We start from the raw sequence: 23,322 nt of genomic DNA, 5'->3' as shown, positions 1-23,322 counted from the left end.
AGAGACGAATGAAGTTGGTTTTAGCTTACCTAAACCTTCAGTCTCTATCATTCCCTTCAGAGGCTATGTGCATGGAAGTTTTTAGGTCTCATGACTGCAGCATCGGACGCGATCCCCTTTGCTTGTTTTCATATGAGGCCTCTACAGCTTTGCATGTTGCACCAATGGTGCAGGGATTATACTCGGATATCACAACTGATATACTTAAATCCCAACACTCAACTCTCTCTGACTTGGTGGTTAGACAATCACCTTATTGTTCTAGGGGCCTCCTTTGTCCTTCCTGGACTGTGATCTCAACAGATGCAAGTCTAACAGGTTGGGGAGCTGTCTAGGGTTCTCTGACAGCACCATGGGTTTGGTATCCTCAAAAGGCGAGTTTACCAATCAATATTTTAGAACTCTGTGCTATTTTCAGAGCTCTTCTGGCTTGGCCTCTATTGAAGAGAGGACTTTACTTTTTCAGACAAGCAATATAACAGTGGCATATGTCAATCATCAAGGAGGGACTCGCAATCCTATGAAAGAAGTATCTTGGATACTTTCTTGGGCGGAATCCAACTCTTTTCAAATTTCTGCAATTCATATCCCCTGGGTGTAGACAATTGGGAAGCGGATTATCTCAGCCGTCAATTTACATCCGGGGGAGTGATCTCTCCATCCAGATGTTTTTTCATCTTGTACAGATGTGGGGTCTTCCAAAAATAGATATGATGGCCTCTCGTCTAATCAAGAAGCTTCCCAGATACCTTTCCTGGTCCAAGGATCCTCAGGCGCAGAGAGTGGATGCTTTCGCAGTTCCTTGGTTTTACCAACCTGCTTAAATTTTTCCGCCTCTGGTTCTTCTTTCATGGGTGATCTCCAATATCATAATGGAACAATCTTATGCGTGTCTGATAGCATCTGCATGGCCTCACAGGTTTTGGTATGCGGATCTTGTTCAAATGTCCAGTTTCCATCCTTGGCCACTTCCTTTTAGGCCAGACCTTCTGTCTCGAGGGCCGTTTTTCCATCAGAATCTCAAATCTCTAAATTTGAAGGCATGGAAATTGAACGCTTAGTCATAGAGGTTTCTCTGACTCCGTGATTAGCACTATGATACAACCTCATAAGTCTGTTTCAAGGAAGATTTATTATCGTGTTTGGAAAAAATTTATTTCATGTTGTTCCACCCATAATTATTCTTTGCATTCTTTCAGAATTCCTGTGATTTTACAGTTTCTTCAGGATGGTTTGGATAAAGGGTTGTCTGCAAATACTTTGAAAGGACAATTTCTGCTCTTTCTGTCTTCTTTCATAGAAAGATTGCTAAGCTTCCTGATATTCACTGTTTTGTTCAGGCTTTGTCTTGTATCAAACCTGTTATTAAATATATTTCTCCTCCTTGGAGTCTCAATTTGGTATTGAAGATTTTTACAGGTTTCTCCTTTTTGAACCCATGCATTCTCTGGATATTAAATTACTTTCTTGGAAAGTGTTTTCTTTTGGCTATTTCTTCTGCTTAAGAGTTTCTGAATTGTCTGCTCTCTCTCGTGAGTCTCCTTATCTGATTTTCCATCAGGATAAAGCTGTTTTGCAGACTAAGTTTAAATTTTTGCCTAAAGTTGTGAATTCGAACATTAATAGGGAATTAGTGTTTTATTTCCTTGTGTCCTAATCCTAAGAATACTCTTGAAAGGTCTTTACATTCTTTGGATGTGGTAAGAGCTTTGAAATATTATGTTAAGGCTACTAAAGATTTCAGAAAGACTTCTAGTCTATTTGTTGTTTTTTCTGGTTCCAGGAAAGGTCAGAAAACCTCTACCATTTCTCTAGCGTCTTGGTTGAAACTTTTGATTCACAAAGCTTATTTAGAGGCGGGGCAGTCTCCACCTCAGAGAATTCCTGCTCATTCTACTCAGTTGCCACTTCTTAGTCTTCCAAGAATTAAGCTTCAGTTGATCAAATTTGCAAAGCAGCAACTTGGTCTTCTTTGCATGCATTTACTAAATTTTACCATTTTGATGTAGTTGCTTCTTTGGAAGAAGCCTTTGGTAGAAAGTTTTTTCAGGCAACTGTCTGTTTGATTCTAGTGCCTTTGATTTGAGGTTTTTTTTATATCTTTAATATTTTTATGGATTTAATATTTTTTTGGGATTTAATTTCTCAGCGGATATAGCTGTTTTTATTTCTCTTGTTAAGTGTATCCAGTCCACGGATCATCCATTACTTGTGGGATATTCTCCTTCCCAACAGGAAGTTGCAAGAGGATCACCCACAGCAGAGCTGCTATATAGCTCCTCCCCTCACTGCCATATCCAGTCATTCTCTTGCAACTCTCAACTAAGATGGAGGTCGTAACAGGGTGTTTTATACTTAGTTTATTTCTTCAATCAAAAGTTTGTTATTTTTAAATGGTACCGGAGTGTACTGTTTATCTCAGGCAGTATTTAGAAGAAGAATCTGCCTGCGTTTTCTATGATCTTAGCAGAAGTAACTAAGATCCTTTGCTGTTCTCACATATTCTGAGGAGTGAGGTAACTTCAGAGGGGGAATAGCGTGCAGGTTTTCCTGTAATAAGGTATGTGCAGTTAAAATATTTTTCTAGGGATGGAATTTGCTAGAAAATGCTGCTGATACCGAAGTAATGTAAGTAAAGCCTTAAATGCAGTGATAGCGACTGGTATCAGGCTTATTAATAGAGATACATACTCTTATAAAAGTGTATTTTAAAACGTTTGCTGGCATGTTTAATCGTTTTTTGCATATGTTTGGTGATAAAACTTATTGGGGCCTAGTTTTTTCCACATGGCTGGCTTGAATTTTGCCTAGAAACAGTTCCCTGAGGCTTCCCACTGTTGTAATATGAGTGGGAGGGGCATATTTTGGCGTTTTTTTGCACAGCAAAAATTAGACAGACATCCAGCTTCTTCCTGCATGATCCAGGACTTCTCTGAAGGGCTCAAAAGGCTTCAAAAGTCATATTGAGGGAGGTAAAAAGCCACAGTAGAGCTGTGGCAGTTGTTGTGACTGTTTAAAAAACGTTTTTGTCATTTGTTGTTCCGTTTTTGCTATTAAGGGGTTAATCATCCATTTGCAAGTGGGTGAAATGCTCTGCTAACTTATTACATACACTGTAAAAATTTCGTTAGTGTAACTGCATTTTTTCACTGTTATTTAAAAATTTGGGAAAATTTGTGTTTCTTAAAGGCGCAGTAACGTTTTTTATATTGCTTGTAAACTTGTTTTAAAGTGTTTTCCAAGCTTGCTAGTCTCATTGCTAGTCTGTTTAAACATGACTGACACAGAGGAACCTACTTGTTCATTATGTTTGAAAGCCATGGTGGAGCCCCATAGGAGAATGTGTACTAAATGTATTGATTTCACCTTAAACAGTAAAGATCAGTCTTTATCTATAAAACAATTATCACCAGAGGGTTCTGTCAAGGGGGAAGTTATGCCGACTAACTCTCCCCACGTGTCAGACCCTTCGCCTCCCGCTCAGGGGACGCACGCTAATATGGCGCCAATTACATCAGGGACGCCCATAGCGATTACCTTGCAGGACATGGCTGCAATCATGAATAATACCCTGTCAGAGATATTATCTAGATTGCCTGAATTAAGAGGCAAGCGCGATAGCTCTGGGGTTAGGAGAGATACAGAGCACGCAAATGCTGTTAGAGCCATGTCTGATACTGCGTCACAGTATGCAGAACATGAGGACGGAGAGCTTCAGTCTGGGTGACATCTCTGACTCGGGGAAACCTGATTCAGAGATTTCTAATTTTAAATTTAAGCTTGAGAACCTCCGTGTATTGCTTGGGGAGGTATTAGCTGCTCTGAATGACTGTAACACAGTTGCAATTCCAGAGAAATTGTGTAGGCTGGATAGATACTATGCGGTGCCGGTGTTTACTGACGTTTTTCCTATACCTAAAAGGCTTACAGAAATTATTAGCAAGGAGTGGGATAGACCCGGTGTGCCCTTTTCCCCACCTCCTATATTTAGAAAAATGTTTCCAATAGACGCCACTACACGGGACTTATGGCAGACGGTCCCTAAGGTGGAGGGAGCAGTTTCTACTTTAGCAAAGCGTACCACTATCCCGGTTGAGGACAGTTGTGCTTTTTCAGATCCAATGGATAAAAAATTGGAGGGTTACCTTAAGAAAATGTTTATTCAACAAGGTTTTATTTTACAGCCCCTTGCATGCATTGCGCCTGTCACTGCTGCGGCGGCATTCTGGTTTGAGGCCCTGGAAGAGGCCATCCAGACAGCTCCATTGAATGAAATTGACAAGCTTAGAACGCTTAAGCTAGCTAACTCATTTGTTTCTGATGCCATTGTTCATTTGACTAAACTAACGGCTAAGAATTCCGGATTCGCCATCCAGGCGCGTAGGGCGCTATGGCTCAAATCCTGGTCAGCTGACGTGACTTCAAAGTCTAAATTACTCAACATTCCTTTCAAGGGGCAGACCTTATTCGGGCCTGGCTTGAAGGAAATTATTGCTGACATTACTGGAGGCAAGGGTCATACCCTTCCTCAGGACAGGGCCAAATCAAAGGCCAAACAGTCTAATTTTCGTGCCTTTCGAAATTTCAAGGCAGGAGCAGCATCAACTTCCTCCGCTTCAAAACAAGAGGGAACTGTTGCTCATTCCAGACAGGCCTGGAAACCTAACCAGTCCTGGAACAAGGGCAAGCAGGCCAGAAAGCCTGCTGCTGCCCCCAAGACAGCATGAAGGAACGGCCCCCTATCCGGAAACGGATCTAGTGGGGGGCAGACTTTCTCTCTTCGCCCAGGCGTGGGCAAGAGATGTTCAGGATCCCTGGGCATTGGAGATCATATCTCAGGGAAATCTTCTGGACTTCAAAGCTTCTCCTCCACAAGGGAGATTTCATCTTTCAAGGTTATCAGCAAACCAGATAAAGAAAGAGGCATTCCTAAGCTGTGTGCAAGACCTCCTTCCGCGGACGGAACAAGGACAGGGATTTTATTCAAATCTGTTTGTGGTTCCCAAGAAAGAGGGAACCTTCAGACCAATCTTGGATCTAAAGATCTTAAACAAATTCCTCAGAGTTCCATCATTCAAAATGGAAACTATTCGGACCATCCTACCCATGATCCAAGAGGGTCAGTACATGACCACAGTGGACTTAAAGGATGCCTACCTTCACATACCGATTCACAAAGATCATCATCGGTTCCTAAGGTTTGCCTTTCTAGACAGGCATTACCAATTTGTAGCTCTTCCCTTCGGGTTGGCCACTGCCCCGAGAATTTTTACAAAGGTTCTGGGCTCACTTCTGGCGGTTCTAAGACCGCGAGGCATAGCTGTGGCTCCGTATCTAAACGACATCCTGATACAGGCGTCAAGCTTTCAAATTGCCAAGTCTCATACAGAGATAGTTCTGGCATTTCTGAGGTCGCATGGATGGAAAGTGAACGTGGAAAAGAGTTCTCTATCACCACTCACAAGAGTCTCCTTCCTAGGGACTCTTATAGATTCTGTAAAGATGAAAATTTACCTGACGGAGTCCAGGTTATCAAAACTTCTAAATGCTTGCCGTGTCCTTCATTCCATTCCACGCCCGTCAGTGGCTCAGTGCATGGAAGTAATCGGCTTAATGGTAGCGGCAATGGACATAGTGCCATTTGCGCGCCTGCATCTCAGACCGCTGCAATTATGCATGCTAAGTCAGTGGAATGGGGATTACTCAGATTTGTCCCCTCTACTAAATCTGGATCAAGAGACCAGAGATTCTCTTCTCTGGTGGCTTTCTCGGGTCCATCTGTCCAAGGGTATGACCTTTCGCAGGCCAGATTGGACGATTGTAACAACAGATGCCAGCCTTCTAGGTTGGGGCGCAGTCTGGAACTCCCTGAAGGCTCAGGGATCGTGGACTCAGGAGGAGAAACTCCTCCCAATAAATATTCTGGAGTTAAGAGCAATATTCAATGCTCTTCTAGCTTGGCCTCAGTTAGCAACACTGAGGTTCATCAGATTTCAGTCGGACAACATCACGACTGTGGCTTACATCAACCATCAAGGGGGAACCAGGAGTTCCCTAGCGATGTTAGAAGTCTCAAAGATAATTCGCTGGGCAGAGTCTCACTCTTGCCATCTGTCAGCTATCCATATCCCAGGCGTAGAGAACTGGGAGGCGGATTTTCTAAGTCGTCAGACTTTTCATCCGGGGGAGTGGGAACTCCATCCGGAGGTGTTTGCTCAACTGGTCCATCATTGGGGCAAACCAGAACTGGATCTCATGGCGTCTCGCCAGAACGCCAAGCTTCCTTGTTACGGATACAGGTCCAGGGACCCGGGAGCAACGCTGATAGATGCTCTAGCAGCTCCTTGGTTCTTCAACCTGGCCTATGTGTTTACGCCGTTTCCTCTGCTCCCTCGACTGATTGCCAAAATCAAACAGGAGAGAGCATCGGTGATTCTGATAGCGCCTGCGTGGCCACGCAGGACCTGGTATGCAGACCTAGTGGACATGTCATCTCTTCCACCATGGACTCTGCCTCTGAGGCAGGACCTTCTAATACAAGGTCCTTTCGATCATCCAAATCTAATTTCTCTGAGACTGACTGCATGGAGATTGAACGCTTGATTCTATCAAGGCGTGGCTTCTCAGAGTTAGTCATTGATACCTTAATACAGGCTCGGAAGCCTGTCACCAGGAAAATCTACCATAAGATATGGCGTAAATATCTTTATTGGTGTGAATCCTAGAGTTACTCATGGAGTAAGGTTAGGATTCCTAGGATATTGTCCTTTCTCCAAGAGGGTTTGGACAAAGGCTTATCAGCTAGTTCTTTAAAAGGACAGATCTCTGCTCTGTCCTTTTGCACAAGCGTCTGGCAGAAGTTCCAGACGTCCAGGCATTTTGTCAGGCTTTGGTTAGGATTAAGCCTGTGTTTAAAACTGTTGCTCCCCCGTGGAGCTTAAACTTGGTTCTTAAAGTTCTTCAGGGAGTTCCGTTTGAACCCCTTCATTCCATTGATATTAAACTTTTATCTTGGAAAGTTCTGTTTTTGATGGTTATTTCCTCGGCTCAAAGAGTCTCTGAGTTATCTGCCTTACATTGTGATTCTCCTTATCTGATTTTTCATTCAGACAAGGTAGTTCTGTGTACCAAACCTGGGTTTCTTTCATGTAATTAGCAAGAGTCCATGAGCTAGTGACGTATGGGATATACATTCCTACCAGGAGGGGCAAAGTTTCCCAAACCTCAAAATGCCTATAAATACACCCCTCACCAAACCCACAAATCAGTTTTACAAACTTTGCCTCCCGTGGAGGTGGTGAAGTAAGTTTGTGCTAGATTCTACGTTGATATGCGCTTAGCAGCAGGCTGGAGCCCGGTTTTCCTCTGTGTGCAGTGAATGTCAGAGGGATGTGAAGAGAGTATTGCCTATTTGAATTCAATGATCTCCTTCTACGGGGTCTATTTCATAGGTTCTCTGTTATCGGTCATAGAGATTCATCTCTTACCTCCCTTTTCAGATTGACAATATACTCATATATATACCATTACCTCTACTGATTCTCGTTTCAGTACTGGTTTGGCTTTCTACTATATGTAGATGAGTGTCCTGGGGTAAGTAAGTCTTATTTTTTGTGACACTCTAAGCTATGGTTGGGCACTTTTATATAAAGTTCTAAATATATGTGTTTAAACATTTATTTGCCTTGATTCAGGACGTTCAATATTCCTTATTTCAGACAGTCAGTTTCATTATTTGGGATAATGCATATGAATTATCAATTTTTTCTTGCCTTAAAAATTTGACTTTTTTCCTGTGGGCTGTTAGGCTCGCGGGGGCTGAAAATGCTTCATTTTATTGCGTCATTTTTGGCGCAGACTTTTTTGGCGCAAATTTTTTCTTTGTCATTTCCGGCGTCATACGTGTCGCCGGAAGTTGCGTCATGTTTTTGATTTTTGCGCCAAAAATGTCGGCGTCACCGGATGCGGCGTCATTTGGCGCCAAAAAGCATTTAGGCGCCAAATAATGTGGGCGTAATTTTTTGGCGCTAAAAAATTTGGGCGTCATTATTGTCTCCACATTATTTCAGTCTAGTTGTTTATTGCTTCTGGTTGCTAGAAGCTTGTTCATTGGCATTTTTTCCCATTCCTGAAACTGTCATTTAAGGAATTTGATCAATTTTGCTTTATATGTTGTTTTTTCTATTACATATTGCAAGATGTCTCAGATTGACCCTGAATCAGAAGCTACTTCTGGAAATTCGCTGCCTGATGCTGGATCTACCAAAGTTAAGTGTATTTGCTGTAAACTTGTGGTAACTGTTCCTCCGGTTGTTGTTTGTGATGAATGTCATGATAAACTTGCTAATGCAGATAACATTTCCTTTAGTAATGTTCCATTACCTGTTGCTGTTCCATCAACATCTAATACTCAGGGTGTTCCTGTTAATATAAGAGATTTTGTGTCTAAATCTATTAAGAAGGCTATGTCTGTTATTCCTCCTAGTAAACGTAAAAAGTCTTAAAACTTCTCATTTTCCAGATGATCTTTTAAATGAACATCATCATTCTGATTCTGTTTCTGATGATGATTTCTCTAATGGAATTAATTCGTTCCTTACTTAAAGAAGTCTTAATTGCATTAGAAATAGAGGATTCTGGTCCTCTTGTTATTAAATCTAAATGTTTAAACACGGTTTTTAAATCTGAAGTTATTCCGAAGGTTTTTCCCGTCCCTGATGCTATTTCTGAAGTAATTTCCAGGGAATGGAATAATCTGGGTAATTCATTTACTCCTTCTAAACGGTTTAAGAAATTATATCTTGTGCCATCTGACAGATTAGAGTTTTGGGACAAAATCCCTAAGGTTGATGGGGCTATCTCTACTCTTGCTAAACGTACTACTATTCCTACGGCAGATAGTACTTCCTTTAAGGATCCTTTAGATAGGAAAATTGAATCCTTTCTAAGAAAAGCATATTTATGTAAAGGTAATCTTCTTAGACCTGCTATATCTTTGGCGGATGTTGCTGCAGCTTCAACTTTCTGGTTGGAGGCTTTAGCACAACAAGTAACAGATCATAGTTCTCATAGCATTGTTAATCTTCTTCAACATGCTAACAACTTTATTTGTGATGCCATCTTTGACATTATTAGGGTTGATGTCAGGTATATGTCTTTAGCTATTTCTTTCATGTAATTAACAAGAGTCCATGAGCTAGTGACGTATGGGATATACATTCCTACCAGGAGGGGCAAAGTTTCCCAAACCTTAAAATGCCTATAAATACACCCCTCACCACACCCACAAATCAGTTTTACAAACTTTGCCTCCAAGGGAGGTGGTGAAGTAAGTTTGTGCTAGATTCTACGTTGATATGCGCTCCGCAGCAAGTTGGAGCCCGGTTTTCCTCTCAGCGTGCAGTGAATGTCAGAGGGATGTGAAGAGAGTATTGCCTATTGAATGCAGTGATCTCCTTCTACGGGGTCTATTTCATAAGGTTCTCTGTTTTCGGTCGTAGAGATTCATCTCTTACCTCCCTTTTCAGATCGACGATATACTCTTATATTTACCATTTCCTCTACTGATTCTCGTTTCAGTACTGGTTTGGCTTTCTACAAACATGTAGATGAGTGTCCTGGGGTAAGTAAGTCTTATTTTCTGTGACACTCTAAGCTATGGTTGGGCACTTTATTTATAAAGTTCTAAATATATGTATTCAAACATTTATTTGCCTTGACTCAGAATGTTCAACTTTCCTTATTTCCAGACAGTCAGTTTCATATTTGGGATTATGCATTGAATTATCATATTTTTTCTTACCTCAAAAATTTGACTTTTTTTCCCTGTGGGCTGTTAGGCTCGCGGGGGCTGAAAATGCTTCATTTTATTGCGTCATTCTTGGCGCGGACTTTTTTGGCGCAAAAATTCTTTTCCGTTTCCGGCGTCATACGTGTCGCCGGAAGTTGCGTCATTTTTTGACGTTATTTTGCGCCAAAAATGTCGGCGTTCCGGATGTGGCGTCATTTTTGGCGCCAAAAGCATTTAGGCGCCAAATAATGTGGGCGTCTTATTTGGCGCCAAAAAATATGGGCGTCGCTTTTGTCTCCACATTATTTCAGTCTCATTTTTCATTTGCTTCTGGTTGCTAGAAGCTTGATGTTTGGCATTTTTTCCCATTCCTGAAACTGTCTTATAAGGAATTTGATCTATTTTGCTTTATATGTTGTTTTTTCTCTTACATATTGCAAGATGTCTCACGTTGCATCTGAGCCAGAAGATACTACAGGAAAACCACTGCCTGCTGGATCTACCAAAGCTAAGTGTATCTGCTGTAAACTTTTGGTAGCTATTCCTCCAGCTGTTGTTTGTAATAATTGTCATGACAAACTTGTTAAAGCAGATAATATTTCCTTTAGTGATGTACCATTGCCTGTTGCAGTTCCCTCAACATCTAAGGTGCAGAATGTTCCTGATAACATAAGAGATTTTGTTTCTGAATCCATAAAGAAGGCTTTGTCTGTTATTTCTCCTTCTAGTAAACTTAAAAAGTCTTTTAAATCTTCTCTCTCTACAGATGAATTTTTAAATGAACACCATCATTCTGATTCTTTGGACTCTTCTGGTTCAGAGGATTCTATCTCAGAGATTGATGCTGATAAATCTTCATATTTATTTAAGATGGAATTTATTCGCTCTTTACTTAAAGAAGTACTAATTGCTTTAGAAATAGAGGATTCTAGTCCTCTTGATACTAATTCTATACGTTTGGATAAGGTTTTTAAAGCTCCTGCGGTTATTCCAGAAGTCTTTCCTGTTCCTAATGCTATTTCTGCTGTAATTTCCAAGGAATGGGATAAATTGGGTAATTCATTTACTCCTTCTAAACGTTTTAAGCAATTATATCCTGTTCCGCCTGACAGGTTAGAATTTTGGGACAAAATCCCTAAAGTTGATGGGGCTATTTCTACCCTTGCTAAACGTACTACCATTCCTACGTCAGATGGTACCTCGTTTAAGGATCCTTTAGATAGAAAAATTGAATCTTTTCTAAGAAAAGCTTATCTATGTTCAGGTAATCTTCTTAGACCTGCTATATCATTGGCTGATGTTGCTGCAGCTTCAACTTTTTGGTTGGAAACTCTAGCGCAACAAGTAACAAATCGTGATTCTCATGATATTATTATTCTTCTCCAGCATGCTAATAATTTCATCTGTGATGCCATTTTTGATATTATTAGAGTTGATGTTAGGTTTATGTCTCTGGCTATCTTAGCCAGAAGAGCTTTATGGCTTAAGACCTGGAATGCTGATATGGCTTCTAAATCAACTCTACTTTCCATTTCTTTCCAGGGAAACAAATTATTTGGTTCTCAGTTGGATTCTATTATTTCAACTGTTACTGGTGGGAAAGGAACTTTTTTACCACAGGATAAAAAGTCTAAAGGTAAAAACAGGGCTAACAATCGTTTTCGTTCCTTTCGTTTCAACAAAGAACAAAAGCCTGATCCTTCGTCCTCAGGAGCAGTTTCAGTTTGGAAACCATCTCCAGTCTGGAATAAATCCAAGCCTGCTAGAAAGGCAAAGCCTGCTTCTAAGTTCACATGAAGGTACGGCCCTCATTCCAGTTCAGCTGGTAGGGGGCAGGTTACGTTTTTTCAAAGAAATTTGGATCAATTCTGTTCACAATCTTTGGATTCAGAACATTGTTTCAGAAGGGTACAGAATTGGTTTCAAGATGAGACCTCCTGCAAAGAGATTTTTTCTTTCCCATGTCCCAGTAAATCCAGTGAAAGCTCAAGCATTTCTGAATTGTGTTTCAGATCTAGAGTTGGCTGGAGTAATTATGCCAGTTCCAGTTCCGGAACAGGGGATGGGGTTTTATTCAAATCTCTTCATTGTACCAAAGAAGGAGAATTCCTTCAGACCAGTTCTGGATCTAAAATTATTGATTCGTTATGTAAGGATACCAACGTTCAAGATGGTAACTGTAAGGACTATATTGCCTTTTGTTCAGCAAGGGAATTATATGTCCACAATAGATTTACAGGATGCATATCTGCATATTCCGATTCATCCAGATCATTATCAGTTCCTGAGATTCTCTTTTCTAGACAAGCATTACCAATTTGTGGCTCTACCGTTTGGCCTTGCTACAGCTCCAAGAATTTTCACAAAGATTCTCGGTGCCCTTCTGTCTGTAATCAGAGAACAGGGTATTGTGGTATTTCCTTATTTGGACGATATCTTGGTACTTGCTCAGTCTTTACATTTAGCAGAGTCTCATACGAATCGACTTGTGTTGTTTCTTCAAGATCATGGTTGGAGGATCAATTTACCAAAAAGTTCTTTGATTCCTCAAACAAGGGTAACCTTTCTGGGTTTTCAGATAGATTCAGTGTCCATGACTCTGTCTTTAACAGACAAGAGACGTCTAAAATTGATTACAGCTTGTCGAAACCTTCAGTCTTAATCATTCCCTTCGGTAGCCTTATGCATGGAAATTCTAGGTCTTATGACTGCTGCATCGGACGCGATCCCCTTTGCTCGTTTTCACATGCGACCTCTTCAGCTCTGTATGCTGAACCAATGGTGCAGGGATTACACGAAGATATATCAATTAATATCTTTAAAACCGATTGTTCGACACTCTCTAACGTGGTGGACAGATCACCTTCGTTTAATTCAGGGGGCTTCTTTTGTTCTTCCGACCTGGACTGTAATTTCAACAGATGCAAGTCTCACAGGTTGGGGAGCTGTGTGGGGATCTCTGACGGCACAAGGAGTTTGGGAATCTCAGGAGGTGAGATTACCGATCAATATCTTGGAACTCCGTGCAGTTTTCAGAGCTCTTCAGTTTTGGCCTCTTCTGAAGAGAGAATCGTTCATTTGTTTTCAGACAGACAATGTCACAACTGTGGCATACATCAATCATCAAGGAGGGACTCACAGTCCTCTGGCTATGAAAGAAGTATCTCGAATTTTGGTTTGGGCGGAATCCAGCTCCTGTCTAATCTCTGCGGTTCATATCCCAGGTGTAGACAATTGGGAAGCGGATTATCTCAGTCGCCAAACGTTGCATCCGGGCGAATGGTCTCTTCACCCAGAGGTATTTCTTCAGATTGTTCAAATGTGGGGGCTCCCAGAGATAGATCTGATGGCCTCTCATCTAAACAAGAAACTTCCCAGGTATCTGTCCAGATCCCGGGATCCTCAGGCGGAGGCAGTGGATGCATTATCACTTCCTTGGAAGTATCATCCTGCCTATATCTTTCCGCCTCTAGTTCTTCTTCCAAGAGTAATCTCCAAGATTCTGAGGGAATGCTCGTTTGTTCTGCTAATAGCTCCGGCATGGCCTCACAGGTTTTGGTATGCGGATCTTGTCCGGATGGCATCTTGCCAACCATGGACTCTTCCGTTAAGACCAGACCTTCTGTCACAAGGTCCTTTTTTCCATCCGGATCTGAAATCCTTAAATTTAAAGGTATGGAGATTGAACGCTTGATTCTTGGTCAAAGAGGTTTCTCTGACTCCGTGATTAATACTATGTTACAGGCTCGTAAATCTGTATCTCGAGAGATATATTATAGAGTCTGGAAGACTTATATTTCTTGGTGTCTTTCTCATCATTTTTCTTGGCATTCTTTTAGAATACCGAGAATTTTACAGTTTCTTCAGGATGGTTTAGATAAGGGTTTGTCCGCAAGTTCTTTGAAGGACAAATCTCCGCTCTTTCTGTTCTTTTTCACAGAAAGATTGCTATTCTTCCTGATATTCATTGTTTTGTACAAGCTTTGGTTCGTATAAAACCTGTCATTAAGTCAATTTCTCCTCCTTGGAGTTTGAATTTGGTTCTGGGAGCTCTTCAAGCTCCTCCGTTTGAACCTATGCATTCATTGGACATTAAATTACTTTCTTGGAAAGTTTTGTTCCTTTTGGCCATCTCTTCTGCTAGAAGAGTTTCTGAATTATCTGCTCTTTCTTGTGAGTCTCCTTTTCTGATTTTTCATCAGGATAAGGCGGTGTTGCGAACTTCTTTTGAATTTTTACCTAAAGTTGTGAATTCCAACAACATTAGTAGAGAAATTGTGGTTCCTTCATTATGTCCTAATCCTAAGAATTCTAAGGAGAAATCGTTGCATTCTTTGGATGTTGTTAGAGCTTTGAAATATTATGTTGAAGCTACGAAATCTTTCCGTAAGACTTCTAGTCTATTTGTTATCTTTTCCGGTTCTAGGAAAGGCCAGAAAGCTTCTGCCATTTCTTTGGCATCTTGGTTGAAATCTTTAATTCATCTTGCCTATGTTGAGTCGGGTAAAATTCCGCCTCAGAGAATTACAGCTCATTCTACTAGGTCAGTATCTACTTCCTGGGCGTTTAGGAATGAAGCTTCGGTTGACCAGATCTGCAAAGCAGCAACTTGGTCCTCTTTGCATACTTTTACTAAATTCTACCATTTTGATGTATTTTCTTCTTCTGAAGCAGTTTTTGGTAGAAAAGTTCTTCAGGCAGCGGTTTCAGTTTGAATCTTCTGCTTATGTTTTTTGTTAAACTTTATTTTGGGTGTGGATTATTTTCAGCAGGAATTGGCTGTCTTTATTTTATCCCTCCCTCTCTAGTGACTCTTGTGTGGAAAGATCCACATCTTGGGTAGTCATTATCCCATACGTCACTAGCTCATGGACTCTTGTTAATTACATGAAAGAAAACATAATTTATGTAAGAACTTACCTGATAAATTCATTTCTTTCATATTAACAAGAGTCCATGAGGCCCACCCCTTTTTTGTGGTGGTTATGATTTTTTTGTATAAAGCACAATTATTCCAATTCCTTATTTTATATGCTTCGCACTTTTTTTCTTATCACCCCACTTCTTGGCTATTCGTTAAACTGATTTGTGGGTGTGGTGAGGGGTGTATTTATAGGCATTTTAAGGTTTGGGAAACTTTGCCCCTCCTGGTAGGAATGTATATCCCATACGTCACTAGCTCATGGACTCTTGTTAATATGAAAGAAATGAATTTATCAGGTAAGTTCTTACATAAATTATGTTTTTAGCTAGAAGAGCTTTATGGCTTAAAACTTGGAATGCAGATATGTCTTCTAAGTCAACTTTGCTTTCCCTTTCTTTCCAAGGTAATAAATTGTTTGGTTCACAGTTGGATTCTATTATTTCAACTGTTACTGGGGGGAAAGGAACTTTTTTTACCACAGGATAAAAAATCTAAGGGTAAATATAGGGCTGCTAATCGTTTTCGTTCCTTTCGTCACAATAAGGAACAAAAGCCTGATCCTTCCCCTACAGCAGAGCTTTCTAAACTTTTCATGTTGGTGACACACTTTTTAGACCTAAATCATTTTGCGACACAGTAATTAATTCAGTTGTACTAGCAAACAGGAGGTTAAACTAACTTGTTTTAAGAGATACGGACACATAAATGATATAATAACTAAATGTATTTACAAGTAACAGTATGTGCAAGAATTAAAAAAAAAGTTTAATACCACCAATAGCTACTTACTATTTTAATGGGGTGTATGAGGTTGATAGGATGAAAACAGTTTCTGAATATTTGGTGAAATATTGGCTAAAGAAACTCACATTTCATCATCAAGCATTTTTAAGCTTCCACTTCCTATCCATATATCAGGAGCAGCAATGCACTACTGGGAGCTAGCTGCAATAAAACCCCACTGTGACTTCTGACTTCAGCTCAGCGTTTAAGCTGCCACCCTCAGAGCTCTGAGTCCGATTGACTACTGTCTGCGCTGCAAACACACTGCTGTCCCACTCACAGACTTCACGTGCAGTCAGGAGCCAATGTCCCGCCAAAGCCCCCAGTGGGAATAGTTTCAGTTCCCACTGAGCTGTGCCAATTGGTTTAGATGATCGGTGACCCACTAGGTATCAATCACGTGTCAACCATGTGATATCCGTAGCAGGCAGAAAGACGGAAAATAAAAATGTAAAAATTTTTTGCTGAAGCAGGGACACACATAGACACTGCTGCCGACACACTAGTGTGTCCCGACACACAGTTTGGAAAGCACTGCCCTACAGGAACAGTATCAGTTTGGAAACCATCTCCAGTCTGGAATAAATCCAAGCCTTTTAGAAAGCAAAAGCCAGCTCCCAAGTCCACATGAAGGTGCGGCCCTCATTCCAGCCCAGCTGGTAGGGGGCAGATTACGATTTTTCAAAGAAATTTGGATCAATTCGATTCACAGTCTTTGGATTCAGAACATTGTTTCACAAGGGTACAGAATAGGTTTCAAGATAAGGCCCCCTGCAAGAAGATTTTTTTCTTTCTCGCGTTCCTTTAAATCCAGTGAAGGCTCAAGCGTTTCTGAAATGTTTCAGATCTAGAGTTGGCTGGAGTAATTATGCCAGTTCCAGTTTTGGAACAGGGTCTGGGGTTATACTCAAATCTATTCATTGTACCAAAGGAGAATTCCTTCAGACCAGTTCTGGATCTAAAAATATTGAATCATTATGTAAGAATACCAACATTCAAAATGGTAACTATAAGGACTATTCTGCCTTTTGTTCAGCAAGGGCATTATATGTCCCTAATAGATTTACAGGATGCATATCTGCATATTCTGATTCATCCAGATCACTATCAGTTTCTGAGATTCTCTTTTCTAGACAAGCATTACCAGTTTGTGGCTCTGCCGTTTGGCCTAGCAACAGCTCCAAGGATTTTTACAAAGGTTCTCGGTGCCCTACTATCTGTAATCAGAGAACAGTGTATTGTGGTATTTCCTTATTTGGACGATATTTTGGTACTTGCTCAGTCTTCACATTTAGCAAAATCTCATATGAATCGACTTGTCGTTTCTTCAAGAACATGGTTGGAGGATCAATTTACCAAAGAGTTTGTTGATTCCTCAGACAAGGGTAACCTTTTTAGGTGTCCATGACTCTGTCATTGACAGACAAGAGACGTCTGAAATTGGTTTCAGCTTGTCGAAACCTTCAGTCTCAATCATTCCCTTCGGTAGCCTTATGCATGGAAATTCTAGGTCTTATGACTGCTGCATCGGACGCGATCCCCTTTGCTCGTTTTCACATGCGACCTCTGTATGCTGAACCAGTGGTGCAGGGATTATACAAAGATATCTCAATTAATATCTTTAAAACCGATTGTACGACACTCTCTGACGTGGTGGACAGACCACCATCGTTTAGTTCAGGGGGCTTCTTTTGTTCTTCCGACCTGGACTGTTATCTCAACAGATGCGAGTCTGACAGGTTGGGGAGCTGTATGGGGGTCTCTGACAGCACAGGGGGTTTGGGAATCTCAGGAGGCGAAATTACCAATCAACATTTTGGAACTCCGTGCGATTTTCAGGGCTCTTCAGTCGTGGCCTCTTCTAAAGAGAGTCGTTCATTTGTTTTCAGACTGACAATGTCACAACCGTGGCATATGTCAATCATCAAGGGGGGACTCTCAGTCCTCTGGCCATGAAAGAAGTATCTCGGATACTTACTTGGGCGGAATCCAGCTCCTGTCTAATTTCTGCGGTTCACATCCCAGGTATAGACAATTGGGAAGCGGATTATCTCAGTCGCCAGACGTTACATCCGGGCGAATGGTCTCTTCACCCAGAGGTTTTTCTTCAGATTGTTCAAATCTGGGGTCTTCCAAAAATAGATCTGATGGCTTCTCATCTAAACAAGAAACTTCCCAGGTATCTGTCCAGATCTAGGGATCCTCAGGCGGAGGCAGTGGATGCGTTGTCACTTCCTTGGAAGTATCATCCTGCCTATATTTTTCCGCCTCTAGTTCTTCTTCCAAGAGTGATTTCCAAGATTCTAAAGGAGCGTTTGTTTGTTCTGCTGGTGGCTCCAGCATGGCCTCACTGGTTTTGGTATGCGGATCTTGTTCGGATGGCTTCTTGCCAACCGTGGACTCTTCCGTTAAGACCAGACCTTCTATCGCAAGGTCCTTTTTTCCATCAGGATCTCAAATCCTTAAATTTGAAGGTATGGAGATTGAACGCTTGATTTTCAGTTATAGAGGTTTCTCTGACTCTTTAATTAATACTATGTTACAGGCTCGCAAAGCTGTATCTAGGAAGATATATTATCGAGTCTGGAAGATTTACATTTCTTGGTGATTTTCTCATTTTTCCTGGCATTCTTTTAGAATTCCTAGAATATTACAATAGGATGGTCTGGATAAAGGTTAGTCTGCAAGCTCTTTGAAAGGACAAATTTCTGCTCTTTCTGTGTTTCACAGAAAGATTGCTAATCTTCCTGATATTCATTGTTTTGTTCAGGCTTTGGTTCGTATCAAACCTGTTATTAAGTCTATCTCTCCTCCTTGGAGTTTGAATTTGGTTCTGAGGGCTTTACAAGCTCCTCCGTTTGAACCTATGCATTCTCTGGACATTAAATTACTTTCTTGGAAAGTGTTGTTCCTTTTGGCCATCTCTTCTGCTAGAAGAGTTTCAGAGTTATCTGCTCTTTCTTGTGAAGCTCCTTTTCTGATTTTTCATCAGGATAAGGCGGTGTTGCGAACTTCATTTAAATTTTTACCTAAAGTTGTGAACTCTAACAACATTAGTAGAGAAATTGTGGTTCCTTCATTGTGTCCTAATCCTAAGAATTCTAAGGAAAGATCGTTGCATTCTTTGGATGTAGTTAGAGCTTTGAAATATTATGTTGAAGCTACTAAGGATTTCCGAAAGACTTCTAGTCTATTTGTTATCTTTTCCGGTTCTAGGAAAGGTCAGAAGGCTTCTGCCATTTCTTTGGCATCTTGGTTAAAATCTTTGATTCATCATGCTTATGTCGAGTCGGGTGAAACTCCGCCTCAAAAGATTACAGCTCATTCTACTAGGTCAGTTTCTACTTCCTGGGCGTTTAGGAATGAAGCTTTGGTTGATCAGATCTGCAAAGCAGCCACTTGGTCTTCTTTGCATACTTTTACTAAATTCTACCATTTTGATGTGTTTTCTTCTTCTGAAGCAGTTTTTGGTAGAAAAGTACTTCAGGCAGCTGTTTCAGTTTGATTCTTCTGCTTATAATTTCAGTTTTTTTTCATTATAAGATTTAAACTTTATTTTGGGGGGTGGATTATTTTTTCAGCGGAATTGGCTGTCTTTATTTTATCCCTCCCTCTCTAGTGACTCTTGCGTGGAAGCTCCACATCTTGGATATTTATATCCCATACGTCGCTAGCTCATGGACTCTTGCTAATTACATGAAAGAAAACATAATTTATGTAAGAACTTACCTGATAAATTCATTTCTTTCATATTAGCAAGAGTCCATGAGGCCCACCCCTTTTTGTGGTGGTTATGATTTTTTTGTATAAAGCACAATTGTTCCAATTCCTTATTTTTTATGGTTTCGCACTTTTTTCTTATCACCCCACTTCTTGGCTATTCGTTAAACTGATTTGTGGGTGTGGTGAGGGGTGTATTTATAGGCATTTTGAGGTTTGGGAAACTTTGCCCATCCTGGTAGGATTGTATATCCCATACGTCACTAGCTCATGGACTCTTGCTAATATGAAAGAAATGAATTTATCAGGTAAGTTCTTACATAAATTATGTTTTTTACCTAAGGTGGTTTCTAACAGGAATATCAATCAAGAGATTGTTGTTCCATCATTGTGCCCTAATCCTTCTTCAAAGAAGGAACGTCTTTTGCATAATCTGGACGTAGTCCGTGCCTTGAAGTTTTACTTACAGGCTACTAAAGATTTTCGTCAAACATCTGCCCTGTTTGTCGTTTACTCTGGACAGAGGAGAGGTCAAAAAGCTTAGACAACCTCTCTCTCCTTTTGGCTTCGGAGCATAATACGCTTATCCTATGAGACTGCTGGACAGCAGCCCCCTGAAAGGATTACAGCTCATTCTACTAGAGCTATGGCTTCCACCTGGGCCTTTAAAAATGAGGCCTCTGTTGAACAGATTTGCAAGGCTGCGACTTGGTCTTCGCTTCACACCTTTTCAAAATTTTACAAATTTGACACTTTTGCTTCTTCGGAGGCTGTTTTTGGGAGAAAGGTTCTACCGGCAGTGGTTCCTTCCGTTTAAGTTCCTGCCTTGTCCCTCCCATCATCCGTGTACTTTAGCTTTGGTATTGGTATCCCACGAGTAATGGATGATCCGTGGACTGGATACACTTAACAAGAGAAAACATAATTTATGCTTACCTGATAAATGTATTTCTCTTGTAGTGTATCCAGTCCACGGCCCTCCCTGTCCTTTTAAGGCAGGTCTAAATTTTAATTAAACTACAGTCACCACTGCACCCTATGGTTTCTCCTTTCTCGTCTTGTTTCGGTCGAATGACTGGATATGGCAGTGAGGGGAGGAGCTATATAGCAGCTCTGCTGTGGGTGATCCTCTTGCAACTTCCTGTTGGGAAGGAGAATATCCCACAAGTAATGGATGATCCGTGGACTGGATACACTACAAGAGAAATAAATTTATCAGGTAAGCATAAATTATGTTTTTTTCCCTCTCTCTAGTGAATCGTGAACTTCCACATCTTGTGTATTATATCCCATACGTCACTAGCTCATGGCTCTTGCCACTTAAGAAAGAAAGAAAACATAATTTGATGTAAGAACTTACATGATAAATTAATTTTGTTCATAGTGGCAAGGGTCCATGAGACCCACCCTATTTTTTGGGGGGTTATGATTTTTTGTATAAAGCACATTATTTTTTACAGTTCCTTTTTTGTATGCTTTTTACTCTACTTTTTTCTTTTCTTTTTACACCTCACTACTTGGCTATACGTTAAACTGAGGTGTGAGTGAGGTGGGAGGTGTATTTATAGGCATTTTGAGGTTTGGGAAACTTTGCCCTCTCCTGGTAGGATTGTATATCCCATACGTTACTAGCTCATGGACTCTTGCCACTATGAAAGAAATAAATGTATCAGGTAGGTTCTTACATAAATTATTTATTTCCCCTCACTCTCTACCTAGCCTGCTCACAGCCAGGAAGTCACTGACAGCCCTGGCTTTCTCATGCTGAAGCTCTCTCTGTAATGGGGCTGTGTGTTCTGTGTACAAATCTGCAGCTTCACAGTCACTGCTGTTACTAAACTGAAACAGCAATTAATTTGCTCTGCATTAAAGGGTTTTAAGCAGCATATTATGAGCTGCAAACATCCGCAAAGAAGCCTAAGCTTACTCTGCTGTTTTCCCTTCTGTGTTTGGTAAATCTGTGCTGGAATCTTACTCCTCACCCCTCCTCACTGTTAACCGACATTTTATTTAGCCACTGCACACACCGGACATGAATATCTCTAACACAGCTCTGTGAAACTTGATCCTGAGAGTTTTACAGAGCTGTATGTAAAATATTGATCTCCGGTTGTGCAGAGGCTAAATAAATGCCAGGTAACCGTGAGGAGCCGGTGGGGAGTAAGATCCCAGCACAGATTTACCGAACACAGAAGGGAAAACTGCTCAGTAAGTTTAGGCTGCTTTGTGGATGTTTGCAGCTCTTCATATTTGTGCCCAAAAACTCACAGCTCCATTAAAGTTTCAGCATGAGAAAGCCAGGTTGTCAGATAGTGACTTCCTCCCTATAAGCACGCTAGTTAGGGAGTGAGGGGAAAACCCTTCCTCTCTAACTAGTGTTTACGACATGTATATTCATATGAAGTGAAAGCGCTGCAAGTTTGCCATATAAATACATTAGCTATTTTTCTGCTAATACTGCTATAAATTAGACAAACATTATCTACACTGAAATCTTTATTTAAATAGCCCCAAAAAATGTTTTGGTGTATAATGTCCCTTTAAGTTAAATATAAACTTTGCTTTTATGTTAATAAATATCAGAACATTATATACTATATACTTCGTCTGCATATGAAAAGACTCTTAACAAACAGGTGCAAGCTGGAGTAGGTATACATCAGTATTCTCCTAAAACTTTGGGGCTTGGTTAGGAGTCTGAAAATCAGCGCAATGTTTTTTTTAAAAATAAGCAAAACTATAAATTAAAAAAAAAAATAATAAAGCTGTATAGGCTATATAAATGGATCATCTACAAAACATTTATGCAAAGAAAAATTAAGTGTATAATGTCCCTTTAAAGTGAAATAGATTTCTAGCATTTTTTTCTTTCTTTTAGGTAGTAAATGAACATCCTGATGCGTCAAATGATGAAATTGAAGAATTGCTTGAATCGCAGTGGAATGTGCTCAGTGATAAACAAAAAGCTCGCTATAACACAAAGTTTGCAATTCTTACCTCTCCTAAGCCTGAAGAAGACTCTGGTAAACATAAATCTACATTGTACTGTAAAGGATATTGTCTACTGTAAAAAAAATATACAGTTCTGATCCCCCTTAAGAAGATGACCCCCAGTTACAACTTTTTTTTGGTTTAGGTTAAGTTTTCTTTTCTTTAGGATAAATCATTCTCACAAAAAAATTGCAGATTTACTTCTGATAAGTTAGCCGTGACCAGGGAAATTTAAAACCAATAATCCAGTTTTTAAAATGTAATAGGTCTCCCCATACAGAATATTATTTTTTTTTTAAATGACCTGTATGCAAATTGAGTTTTTTTTTTTTTTTTTTAACCCTTTGAGTGCTAATGACGGCTCTGAGCCGTCACAAATTTTCCCAGTCAGGTGCTTCACGTTTTGCGCGGTGAAGTCACGCGTGATGACGTCACCACACAAATTTATAAAAAAAATTACAATGGACAGTATAGGGAAATGTGGGCATGCTGCTTCTTAGAAGCCTGTATCTCAGGCATCTACGCAGCTACAGACCCCCAAGACCCACCGTTGGAAAAGTATTCGCCTAACCTTTCCAACGGTATAAGTCTTTGGGGGATCTGGAAAAAAAAGTTTTAAAAAAAATATACATACAGATGGCCCTCTGTTTTCAACGGTTCAATTTGCACCGTTTCAGGATAACAACCTTTTTTTCCAGTCATGTGACTGCTATTGAGAAGCAGTGCATTGATTAAAATAGCCAGTAGGTGGAGCTGTCCGCTTGTGTTGCAGCAAAGATATGCAAGCCAAGGAAGCTGAAATTAATCAGTTTAACCAGACCTGAGCTATCGAGCAGCTTGCAAAAGGAACAAGATCTTCCTGTCTATAAATCAGTCCAGATTGGAATGCATAGAAAGAACTGTTTGCAGAAAAATGCAAGTAAAGTCTGTGTTGTGATTGTTTTATTAGGTTTATAATGCTGTTTAGCAAATGTTTTTGTTCATTTAACTTAGTTTAATTATATATTCTGTGTTGTGTGATTATTTTATTAGGTTTATAATGCTGTTTAGCATTTAAAGTCTTCATTTCAAAGCTTTAAAAATAATGTATTAGGTTTTACTTATGCCAATTTTG

At 40.3% G+C, this 23,322-nt stretch overlaps 1 protein-coding gene across 3 annotated transcripts in view; it reads left to right on the top strand.

Annotated features, from left to right (window-relative positions):
• The window catches only part of LOC128650345 (histone-lysine N-methyltransferase NSD2), a 448,512-nt gene that overhangs the window by 201,654 nt on the left and 223,536 nt on the right, over positions 1-23,322 (top strand). For all 3 annotated transcript variants that reach the window (XM_053704216.1, XM_053704217.1, XM_053704218.1), the window contains one exon: positions 22,096-22,240. In XM_053704216.1, coding sequence (XP_053560191.1) covers positions 22,096-22,240 — 145 coding nt within the window. The remainder of the gene's footprint in view (positions 1-22,095; positions 22,241-23,322) is intronic.

The sequence above is a fragment of the Bombina bombina genome, chromosome 2 (genome assembly GCF_027579735.1).
Source record: "Bombina bombina isolate aBomBom1 chromosome 2, aBomBom1.pri, whole genome shotgun sequence".
Taxonomy (NCBI): Eukaryota; Metazoa; Chordata; class Amphibia; order Anura; family Bombinatoridae; genus Bombina; species Bombina bombina.
Note: the sequence above shows the minus strand (reverse complement) of the source record. Positions and strands in the feature narration are given on the sequence as shown.